An 11,049-nucleotide genomic window follows, 5' to 3' on the forward strand; every position below is an offset into this window, starting at 1 on the left:
CCAAATCCCCAGAACATAATTTGGAAAATCCAAGGTAGCAGAGGGCAGGTTTGAGTTACTGGCTGAGCAGAAATTGGGAATGAAAATCAGCCTATTTGAAATTGATATGATTGAGCACCATTGAAACCCTTCCTTGAGGCCTCAGGACTACACAAAGACATTGTTTTTTTTCTTACTAGCTGTGCTCATCTGTCCCCCAGCAGCCTCATTGGCGTGCCCCAGGGCTCAGTCCTTCAACCTCTGCTCTATCTACCTTTCTACTTCCTGTCACCCACCCTCAAGGCTTAAATGCCATTTAGACACCAGATGACTACCTCATTTTCTGTCTCCGGTGATGGCTCCCTCAACCGCTCCACCCCAATCTCCCAGTTGCTCAAGGCCAAGCCCAGTCATCCTCAGTTTCTTTCATGTCCTACGCCCTATCCTTAAGAAACATCCTGAATCAATCACAACCTAACCCCATGCCCCCATCATCTCTGCTGGGATTACTGCAGTAGCTTCTTGAATTATACTGCTTCCTACTGTCTGTGGTCAATGTGTCAGAGTCAGTGTTATTTATTTATTTATTTATTTATTTATTTATTTATTTATTTATTTATTTATGGGACTGAGTCTCGCTTTGTTGCCAGGCTGGAGTGCAGTGATGTGATTTCGGCTCACTGCAACCTCCGCCTCCTGGGTTCAAGTGATTTTCCTGCCTCAGCTTCTCGAGTAGCTGGGACTACAGGCATCCATAACCATGCCCAGCTAATTTTTTGTATTTTTAGTAGAGACAGGGTTTCACCATATTGACTAGGCTAAAGCTGGTCTCAAACTCCTGACCTTGTGATCCACCTGCCTTGGCCTCCCAAAGTACTGGGATCAGTACTTGAGGTGGACAGATCACTTGAGGTCAGGAGTTCAAGACCAGCCTGGCCAACATGGTGAAACCCCATTTCTACTAAAAATACAAAAATTAGCCGGGCATGACGGCAGGTGCTTGTAGTCCCAGCTTGGGCAGCTGAGGCAGAATAGCTTAAACCCAGGAGTTGGAGATTGCAGTGAGCTGAGATCGAGCCACTGGACTCCAGCCTGGGTGACAGAAAGAGATTGTCTCAAAAAAAAAAAAAAAAGGGTGAGAGATCATTTCACTCGGACTAAACCAAAGTCACTAGGTCCGCAACAGGATCTGCCCAGCCACAAGACCAGCTTTGGGCTCTTGCAGGCCCACTTCAGGGCCTTGCCACTAGACTGTTGTCTTTTGCTTAAGTAATCACCTTTTCTGTCTTTAAAATTGTCACCCTCCCTCCTACATAATCTCCTTACCTCCTTTACTCCATTCCTGGAGACTGCTTTACTTTTTTTTTGAGATGAAGTGTCACTCTGTCCCTCAGGCTGGAGTGCAGTGGCATGATCTCGGCTCACTGCAACCTCCACCTCCTGGGTTCAAGCAATTCTCCTGCCTCAGACACCCAAGGAGCTGGGATTACAGGCCTGTGCCATGATGCCTGGCTAATTTTTTTGTTTTTAGTAGAGACAGGGCTTTGCCATGTTGGCCTGGCTGGTCTTGAACTCCTGACCTCAAGTGATTTACCCACCTCAGCCTCCAAAAGTGCAGGGATTACAGGCATGAGCCACCACACCCTGCCTGCTTTACCTTTTTCCATAGCGCAGAGGGAGGAGGCAGCACGGGTCTCACTATGTTACCCAGGCTGGTCTCAAATTCCTGGGCTCAAGCAATCTGCCTGCTTGGGCCTTCCAAAGCGCTAGGATTACAGATATGAGCCATTGTGTCTGGCCACTTTTTTATTTTTCAGAGCAGGAGTGGAAGTTTATTATTATTATATTTTCCTTTTAATTGCATTTATTTTAATGCTGAATTTACTCCGTGCCATGAGTTTTTGTTTCTTCAGGGCAACCTCCTCTTCTGGTTTAGGAACAATCTGTTCCTCTTCAGGAAGGGTCATCTCAATGTGGCAGGGAGAGCTCATGTATGGGTTAATCCGACCATGAGCTCTGTAGGTCTGTAGGTCCAGCGGCCCATCGTTCCCTTGGATATGCTCAATGACCAGAGAATCTACATCTAAACCCTTAAGTTCGGCATTACTCTCTGCATTTTTTTTTTTTTTTTTTTTTTTTTTTGAGACGGAGTTTCACTCGTTACCCAGGCTGGAGTGCAATGGCGCGATCTCGGCTCACCGCAACCTCCGCCTCCTGGGTTCAGGCAATTCTCCTGCCTCAGCCTCCTGAGTAGCTGGGATTACAGGCACGCGCCACCATGCCCATCTAATTTTTTTTGTATTAGTAGAGACGGGGTTTCACCATGTTGACCAGGATGGTCTCGATCTCTTGACCTTGTGATCCACCCGCCTCGGCCTCCCAAAGTGCTGGGATTACAGGCTTGAGCCACCGCGCCCGGCCTTACTCTCTGCATTTTTAAGCACGTGCAGCAAAATTTCAGCACTCCTTTCTGGACCACCGACCTTGTGTCCAGCCCTACGGCTTGGCCTGGGCACACCTGCCACCACTGTAACGTTGGAGTGCTACGTACTGTTTGTGTAAAGTGACATCTTTCAGATACTCCATGGCTTCATATATGCACACCCTTGATGGCCTGGGCAGTTAACACGATGATTGGAACCTCTTGATTTGCATGATTTCGTGGGGTTCTCTGTGTCAAGTGAAGAGCGAACCATTTTCACAGATTACTTCAGGCTGCTTAGGGAAAGAGTGGAAGTTTATTATTAAAAAGCTTTAGAGCAGGAAAGAAAAGGAAAATGCACTTGGAAGAGATCCAAGTGGGTGACTTGAAGAACAAGTGCCAAATAGCACTCTGTCATGCTGGATGTCAGGGCTCTTTGTCCACTGTGTATAGCCGCTGGCTTATAGAAGGTGCTCGATAAATCTGTTGAATTCAAAAATCAATGAGGATGCCTCTATAGTGAAAAAGATACAGTAAAAATGAGGGATAATCAATTTTTTAAATAAGCATTAAGTACACACAAAGCATTTTATTCATTCTGCTGACACCTGTTCCTTTTTTGCTGTTTGGGCATATGCATGCCATGTCACAGTGTGTGGGACCCCCAAAGCAAGCTGCGGAGAGTAAATTGAATTTAGCTTCAGAGACATGATGCTCTTTTTTTTTTTTTTGAGACAGAGTTTTGCTCTTGTTACCCAGGCTGGAGTGCAATGGCGCGATCTCGGCTCACCGCAACCTCCACCTCCTGGGTTCAAGCAATTCTCCTGCCTCAGCCTCCCGAGTAGCTGGGACTACAGGCGTGTGCCACCATGCCCAGCTAATTTTTGTATTTTTAGTAGAGACGGGCTTTCACTTTGTTGACCAGGATGGTATTGATCTCTTGACCTCGTGATCTACCCACCTCGGCCTCCCAAAGTGCTGGGATTATAGGCTTGAGCCACCGTGCCCGGCCAGTCAGGTGGGAGCCTCTAACCTTCATAACCTGACTGGTGTTTCCATCCTTTCACAGTGCTCTGCATCCCCTAGGTGTGCCAGTTTCTGGGGGACGAACAGTCCCTTGTTACAGGCATGAGTCAATGAACAGGGAGTGATGGGTGAATGACATTTGTGGATGGGTTATTTCTAGAAGTCAGGTGGGCAGCTTGGGAGGCAGAGGCACTCCTGCAGAGCATTCCTTGGGACCACAGGCACGTTCTTGAATCCCAAATGAAAGGGGGATTGATAACTGGTGCCTTTATGTTCTGACATGTCTTCTGTCTTTTAAAATCCAGTCCCAAGACATCAAAGCTCTGCAGAAAGAACTCGAGCAATTTGCCAAGCTCCTGAAGCAGAAGAGGATCACCCTGGGATATACACAGGCCGATGTGGGGCTCACCCTGGGGGTTCTGTTTGGTGGGTTCCACTCAGCATGTTCTGACCACATCTCCCCTCTAAGGAACATTCCTGACCCTAGGCCTTTCCTCCCCATCAAGGGAGTCGGGGAGGAGAAGGGGCAGACTCTACCATCACCCATGAAGAGAAGGGGAGAGGGAGATGCTTGGGCTTTGAGCTTCCTCCAGGAAGAGGTGGGAAGGCTGGATCTTGGAGTCAACAAGGGCCCTGCGTGTTCCCTCACTTTCCTTCTCTTTTGACTTGCCTTCCCCAGGAAAGGTGTTCAGTCAAACGACCATCTGCCGCTTTGAGGCTCTGCAGCTTAGCTTCAAGAACATGTGTAAGCTGCGGCCTTTACTGCAGAAGTGGGTGGAGGAAGCTGACAACAATGAAAATCTTCAGGAGGTAAGGGTGGGAGGGGGATACATGAGGACCTTCCCTTTCTCGGCCCAGTTTCCATTGCTTCCATTCCTGGCTCGTGGCTCTCCCTCTTTGGTGCAGTAGTTCTCAGTGGGATGGAGTAAAATGCCTCCCTTCTGCTCAGAGAAGGTCCAGAGTCAAACTTTCCAGGATCCTGCCTTTACACACCACCTAGCTCTGCCGACACATCTAGTCACAGACCCCGGTGATGCTGTTACTCAGCAAGTCCAAAGCTTGCCCTTGTGCCCCCTTCCCACCTGTACAGATATGCAAAGCAGAAACCCTCGTGCAGGCCCGAAAGAGAAAGCGAACCAGTATCGAGAACCGAGTGAGAGGCAACCTGGAGAATTTGTTCCTGCAGTGCCCGAAACCCACACTTCAGCAGATCAGCCACATCGCCCAGCAGCTTGGGCTTGAGAAGGATGTGAGTGACAAGCCTCTCCACGGGCTCCATCTCTTTCCTCTGTCACCACCTCTGCTTTTCCTAGCTCTGGCTCCTCTTCCAACCACTCTAGGGCTGTTGGCTTTGGGCAGAATGACCCAGTAGGGTCAGGCCTGTCTCTCTGCTCATTGTCTAATGTCACTCTCCTCTGTGTCGTCCACTCGCAGGTGGTCCGTGTGTGGTTCTGTAACCGGCGCCAGAAGGGCAAGCGATCAAGCAGTGACTATGTACAACGTGAGGATTTTGAGGCTGCTGGGTCTCCTTTCTCAGGGGGACCAGTGTCTTTTCCTCTGGCCCCAGGGCCCCATTTTGGTACCCCAGGCTATGGGAGCCCTCATTTCACTGCACTGTACTCCTCGGTCCCTTTCCCTGAGGCGGAAGCCTTCCCTCCTGTCTCTGTCCCCACTCTGGGCTCTCCCATGCATTCCAACTGAGGTGCCTGTCCTTCTAGGAATGGGGGACAGGGAGAGAGGAGAAGCTAGGGAAAGAGAACGTGGAGTTTGTGCCAGGGCTTTTAGGATTAAGTTCTTTATTCACTAAGGAAGGGATTGGGAACACAAAGGGTGAGGGCAGGGGAGTTTGGGGCAACTGGTTAGAGGGAAGGTGAAGTTCAATGATGCTCTTGATTTTAATCCCCACATGTATCACTTTTTTCTTAAATAAAGAAGCCTGGAACACAGTAGATAGACACATTTATCTTGGTTTGGCCTCCTTTAGTCACTGAGGTGGGGATGGGAATATCCAATGCTCATACCCAAGTGACTCTGAAACCAAGGTGCCATTTAAACTCCTTGAGGTCACACAATGTCAGAGGAAGAGCCGGGATTGCAGCCAAGTTTATCTGTACAGGACCCCTTTATAGCTAGTTCCCGGAAGCCTGTGACATGGGATCTGGGCACCACACTTTTGCCCATACTCAGTCACCATGTAGCTGTTACTGGCTCAGAGCTGGCTTTTTGCTTTTCCCACTCTACTCTGGAATTCTTAAATGGCTTTATACTTATAATCAAGTCTTATTTCTGTTGTACCTAAATCACCCCAACTGGAAACTTCTATTAATATTTTGTGCTCTCTTGATACCAGGGTCTATCTGGTTTCCACTTAAGGTTTTTGCATGCCCTGCCCATAAGTGACTCACCAAAAACATAAGGCTTTATTTCTGTACAAATGATGCTTTGACAATAGCTTGGTTTGGTGTAAGGCTCACAAAGGAAAATCATATGTACCACATGTAGGGTAAGCAGTTGGATTCACACTGGACCAGGCCAGCCCACTTGCCCTCTGCTATGTCCACCCATGGAGTGGAGCTGTGTCACAACCATCATGCTGGTAAACTGCTATAGCTGGTTTACCAGGCTTTCTCTTGCCCTGATGGTATGGGTGAAGCCTGTAAAACTGCTATCTTTGTGAACTTGACCAAATCCCGGCTACCTTATTTAAATGGCAGTAGATCTGTTTTCCCTTAAACTAGAAAATTACCTGTATTCCTACCTCCAGCTCAACCCATATATTTGTACCTTGCCAGTAAGCAGGTTTGTATTTGTTCATCTCTACTCCCCTTCCCCTAAGATTCTGAATTAGTTCTCTAGACCTTGCCAAGTGCATTCTCACTGGAAAGCAAGGAATACCACAGACCCACAAGAAGAGTAAATACCCAGGAGTGAATGAAGCTGCTTGTCCTTGACTTGGAAATAAAAGCAAAGCTCTGAAAAGCCCAGTCCTTACGATTTAGTCAGTGGCAGGACTAGCCACAGAGTAGGGAAGTTTTTTGGGGCAAGGCCCTAGGTTTTCCCAGAATGCCTTAGGTGATGCCACCAAGAACCTTAAGAACTCCCTCTTACAGCAGGAAAGAGAATTTTTTTTTAAACTCCCTTAGTTTTCCATCAGTTACAGGCATGGCTTTTGCAACTGATCAGTGCTCTGACTACAGATATTTTGGTGTCCATGGCAACATGGTCTTGTAGTTTGTAACAGTGGGAACTTCCAGCTCACTGACAATTTCCTGGGGGTGGCAATATCTTTGGCAGGAAACCATTTCTTCTGTCACCTTGGCCACCAGGCTCCGTTCCAGGCCCTGAATGAGTCCACATCAATCCACCCTTCTTCCCTGTAGTCATTCCCTCCTGGGAAGGGAAGGGAGCACTTATCAGACCCATTTGCTCACTGTTGTGTCTACTGATGGGCAGCTGTGTCCAAGGGTGCCTTCATGGTTGACCTTAGGTCTGGATGCCAGCACGGCACCCTGGGCACCGGAAGTCAGCCTCCCTGGCAGCCTGGATGCTGCAGCCAACACAGGCCACATGGAACCAGAGGTCACAGCCATCACACTGAACCCAGGCCACTGTCTCTTCCTGGGGCAGGCAGCAACAAGGAGCTGCACAGGGCTCCCCACCCCCAACTGCAGGGGGAGCCATGGGGGTGCTCGCTGGGTACTTCCGAGGACGAGGATGCCCACGTCGATTTCTGAGGGAAGTAACACAAATACAAGAGTCACTGGAAAACTGTAGGAGACGACCTAGACTTTGCCACCCTATGGCTGGTCATAGGGTGAGTCCACAGAGGCACAGTGGTCTGAGGACTAAGGTTAGCCCAGAGCCTGTCTTTAAAAACACATAGGAAGTTCCCCATCCTTAGGCACTAGAAGAATGGGGTTAAAACTAGATGAATAAAAAGTAGGATGTGCCCACTCCAGCTGTTATAACCACTGTCCCTACCCCACCTCTCATTTTCTCCTGCACATATTTTTCTTTTCTTTTTTGAGATGGAGTTTCACTCTTGTTACCCAGGCTGGAGTGCAATGGCGCAATCTCGGCTCACCACAACCTCCGTCTCCTGGGTTCAAGCAATTCTCCTGCCTCAGCCTCCCGAGTAGCTGGGACTACAGGCGTGTGCCACCATGCCCAGCTAATTTTTGTATTTTTAGTAGAGACGGGGTTTCACCATGTTGACCAGGATGGTCTCGCTCTCTTGACCTCGTGATCCACCCGTCTCGGCCTCCCAAAGTGCTAGGATTATAGGCGTGAGCCACCGCGCCTGGCCATATTTTTCTTATCAGAGCTAACCCAGGTCTTGCCACTCCATCTATTCCACCTCCCGGCCTAGGGATACAAGGAATCAAAAGGCAGTAAAATACTGAGAGGGCCAAGTGAGGTCTCCACTTACCCAGTGGGAGTCAGAGGGGCTTTGTCTACACGGAGTTTCTTCCTGGGCTCCATAAGGACTGGTGGTGGGCTCTCAGAAGGCTCACTCTCATCCAGTTCTGCTAACACTTGGTGAGCAGATTTCCTCCGATTGCGTGGGGGTGGAGCAGAAGGGGTGATACCCACTTCCCCAGGTGGGGTGGGAACAGGTAAGCTCTTTGGTCTGCCCCCACTAGGGGAGAAGGTGAGGGGCTGGGGCCGGAGCTTGCTAAGGCTGCCAATGGAGTTCAGGATGAGTGTGGCCTTGGGGGTAGAGGAGAAGGTGCTAAGAGGCCGCTGTGGAGCCCCGAGGGAGGGCAGCATAGGGCGGAAGCCAGCCCCAGCCCCAGCCTGGGCTTCTGCCCTAGACCGTGGGATGGTAATGGCAGCAAAGTCCTGAGGTTTGACTCGTACTTGTTGGAACATGAAGTAGAATTCCGAGGGGCTGGTCCCTGGGGGCCCTTCAGGGCCAAAGGTCAGGAGGTCTCCATCACTCAATTCCAGTCTGTGACCTCTTGGAATTCGGACATTATTTACCAAAGTCCCTGTTGATGGTGGGGCACCAGACAAATACGGAGGACAAAAACAGAAATAACCAGAGTCAGGCGTGGAGAAATCTGGCTCTTGTCTGATTTCTGGGGAAGAACCTGAAACTGTCATCAGGTTCTCCCTCACATCCTAAGCCCCTTAGCAGGTGGCAGGTACCAGGCAGTATGCTCCTCGTCAGCTGGGAAAAAGCCTGTATTTCTTGTGCTTTCCTACAAAGGATCCCTGTCCTCACTCTCCTAAGGTCCAATTTTCTTCCTTTTTTTTTTTTGAGACGAAGTCTTGCTCTGTTGCCCAGGCAACCTCAGCTCACCGCAACCTCTACCTCCCAAATTCAAGCAATTCTCCAGCCTCAGCCTCCTGAGTAGCTGGGATCACAGGCATGCGCCACCATGCCCGGCTACTTTTATATTTTTAGTAGAGGTGGGGTTTCTCCATGTTGGTCTCAAACTCCTGACCTTAGGTGATCCGCCTGCCTCGGCCTCCCAAAGTGCTGGGATTACAGGTGTGAGCCACTGCGCCTGGTCCCTAAGGTCCAATTTTCAAACATGCTGACTCTCCCCCAGCTCCAACTTGTTCAGATCTTAGCTCTACCACTTATAAGCTATGTGACCCTGAGCAAGCCTTTAGTTTTTTTAATTAATTAGTTAATGAATTTTTTGGTAGACAGAGTTTCACCATGTTTCCCAGGATGGTATCGAACTCCTGAGCTCAAGTGATTCACCCACCTTGGCCTCTCAAAGTGCTGGATTACAGGTATGAGCCCCCATGCCCAGCCCTGGACAAGTTTCTTAACCTCTTTGTGCCTCATTTTCCTTTACTGTAAATGAGGATAATATTAGTGCCCCTTACATTGAAAACACTTAAAATACTGCCTGGCTCATAACAGTAAGCACTAGATGAATGTTGGCTACTAATACCCACAACACTCCTAAAGCAGACCTCCAAGAGGAAGAGGTTTTGGCAGGGGCCAGTGGCAGAACTCAAATGTGAATCTAGGCTTTCTGAGGTTAACTGCCTCAAGTCAGGGAGAAAGACACAAGCCCAGATTATTAAAAACATTATTCAACATAGAACTGCCCTAATCCAGGAACAGAGTGCCTCAGCAAAGCTGGAAACTGAATCAAGTCTAAACTTGGCCTCTAGTGGCCCCAGAACATCCCCGCTGTGACACCTTTCTGATGATACCCCAGGTCTTGTATGAGCTAAACGGAACCAACAAGGGTCAGTCTTTCAGAGAGCTTCTGACTGTGCACACTTCTTCCCCCACCCCCCACCCCCAGTGACTTTATTTTAACAGCAGACTGTGCACACTTATGGTGGGAAGATGAAGGTCTGGACCATGACAATCCATCCAATCTGATGGGAGTATGGGAGGCAGGCAGCAGGGTCTTGTGGAGACCCTTCCTCATTCCAGCCTGGAACTTCAACAACCCAGGGGCAAAGCTGCCCTGCTTACTGCTCACCTTGGCTGCTGTGGTCTTCCAGGCTGACCCTCCAGTCATCACCCCGGGGCTCGGCATGCAGTTCGGCGTGGATCCCAGAGATGAGGCCAGGCTCCTGCTGGGGCCGCAGAGCCACATCACACAGGTCGGCCCTGTGGCCCAAGCGGTAGGTGCAGCCAGCCCCGGCCGGGGGGTGAAAGGTGTAGAGATCTCCGCCTCTGCCGCCCCCTATGCGCAGCAGTTGGAAGCAGGGCAACATGGGCGGTGCCCCCTCTGCACCACCTCTTCCACTTCAGGCATCCATTGCCTTTCTCACTTCTGGGCCACGCACCACTGGCTTAAGTTCGCTTCCCAGTCTGATGCAAACTTGAGTTGTGCTGTGTGCAGTTTCAACTTTGAGCACACTACCTAAGTAGTCTAAATTCAGACTGCAAGCAGCCTAGGACTCAATGCAAAATTTGTTGTGAAGCTGACTTGCAACTGAAAGATTCCAGGAAGGTCTCCATACAATGCAAACTCAGGAACACGTCCTATGGCACCTCACTTGAGCTGGATCCTCAGGTCGCAAAATATTTGGAGAACCTCCAATCTGCAAGGCTAGGATATTTTAGGCAGCTCCTTTGTGTGTCAGGGTGGCGGGGCGGGGAGGTCCTGTTATACAAACAGTCTACGTGCAATACGAACACATCACCTCTGTGTAATTTGGAGAAGAGCAGCTTCTTCCTATCAAACTTGCTTATCCTAACAGAGCACTCCTGCTGGCCTGCGCCCCGATCTTCTGGCCAATCCCTCACTCATAACTAGTTTGAACCCCCGAGGGCAATGAATCCACTGTCATCCCCTCAAAGGAACTGCAAACAAGTCCTTAAGTTCTCCAACAAATTGGACCTGAACCCCTGCTTCCCGGCTTCTCTAGGTGGGATTAAAAAAGGAAGGCGCTCCCGCGATCATGCAAGGCATACCCGGCCTTTTCCCTCGGCCTCAGCCGCGTTTCGGATCTACCCGTACGGTGCAGTCTCCGAGTGGCCTCCTCTTCCAAGCAGTGCCAGCCTGTGCGGCGGTCCCGGGACCCCTTGGGCTCCTCCGCGGGAGCCAACACTTCCGCAGCTGTTTGACAGCCAAGAAGCCGGGGCCTGGAGGGGCGCGGCCTCGGGGCGCAGGCAGCCTACCCCTCCTTCGGAATTC

General features: G+C 50.0%; 2 protein-coding genes across 3 annotated transcripts in view; one reads left to right on the plus strand and one right to left on the minus strand.

Moving 5' to 3' along the window:
- The window catches only part of POU5F1 (POU class 5 homeobox 1), a 26,880-nt gene extending 21,504 nt beyond the window's left edge, over window positions 1-5,376 (plus strand). For both annotated transcript variants that reach the window (XM_064380616.1, XM_012435400.3), the window contains 4 exons: window positions 3,733-3,853; window positions 4,107-4,237; window positions 4,518-4,676; window positions 4,862-5,376. In XM_064380616.1, the coding sequence (XP_064236686.1) occupies window positions 3,733-3,853; window positions 4,107-4,237; window positions 4,518-4,676; window positions 4,862-5,128 (678 nt within the window). In that variant the 3' untranslated portion in view covers window positions 5,129-5,376. The remainder of the gene's footprint in view (window positions 1-3,732; window positions 3,854-4,106; window positions 4,238-4,517; window positions 4,677-4,861) is intronic.
- TCF19 (transcription factor 19) lies at window positions 5,370-10,971 on the minus strand. Its single transcript, XM_012435402.2, has 3 exons — window positions 9,886-10,971; window positions 7,857-8,418; window positions 5,370-7,157 (listed from the first exon to the last, which is right to left on the minus strand). The coding sequence occupies exons 1-3, from the start codon at window positions 10,121-10,123 to the stop codon at window positions 6,911-6,913; spliced, it is 1,047 nt and encodes a 348-aa protein (XP_012290825.2). The 5' UTR covers window positions 10,124-10,971; the 3' UTR covers window positions 5,370-6,910.
- Window positions 10,972-11,049: the final 78 nt, after the last annotated feature.

The sequence above is a fragment of the Aotus nancymaae genome, unplaced genomic scaffold (genome assembly GCF_030222135.1).
Source record: "Aotus nancymaae isolate 86718 unplaced genomic scaffold, 86718_ANA_hifiasm-v0.15.2.pri h1tg000027l, whole genome shotgun sequence".
Classification (NCBI taxonomy): Eukaryota; Metazoa; Chordata; class Mammalia; order Primates; family Aotidae; genus Aotus; species Aotus nancymaae.

What these genes read in the sequence shown, in the direction of transcription:
- TCF19 (XM_012435402.2), bottom strand. Translation starts at nt 10,123, where the DNA reads ATGTTGCCCTGCTTCCAACTGCTGCGCATAGGGGGCGGCAGAGGCGGA. An exon ending in GGAAGACCACAGCAGCCAAG is followed by an intron (nt 8,419 to 9,885) that starts GTGAGCAGTAAG and finishes CACCATCAACAG; the next exon opens with GGACTTTGGTAAATAATGTC. An exon ending in GCCCCTCTGACTCCCACTGG is followed by an intron (nt 7,158 to 7,856) that starts GTAAGTGGAGAC and finishes TACTTCCCTCAG; the next exon opens with AAATCGACGTGGGCATCCTC.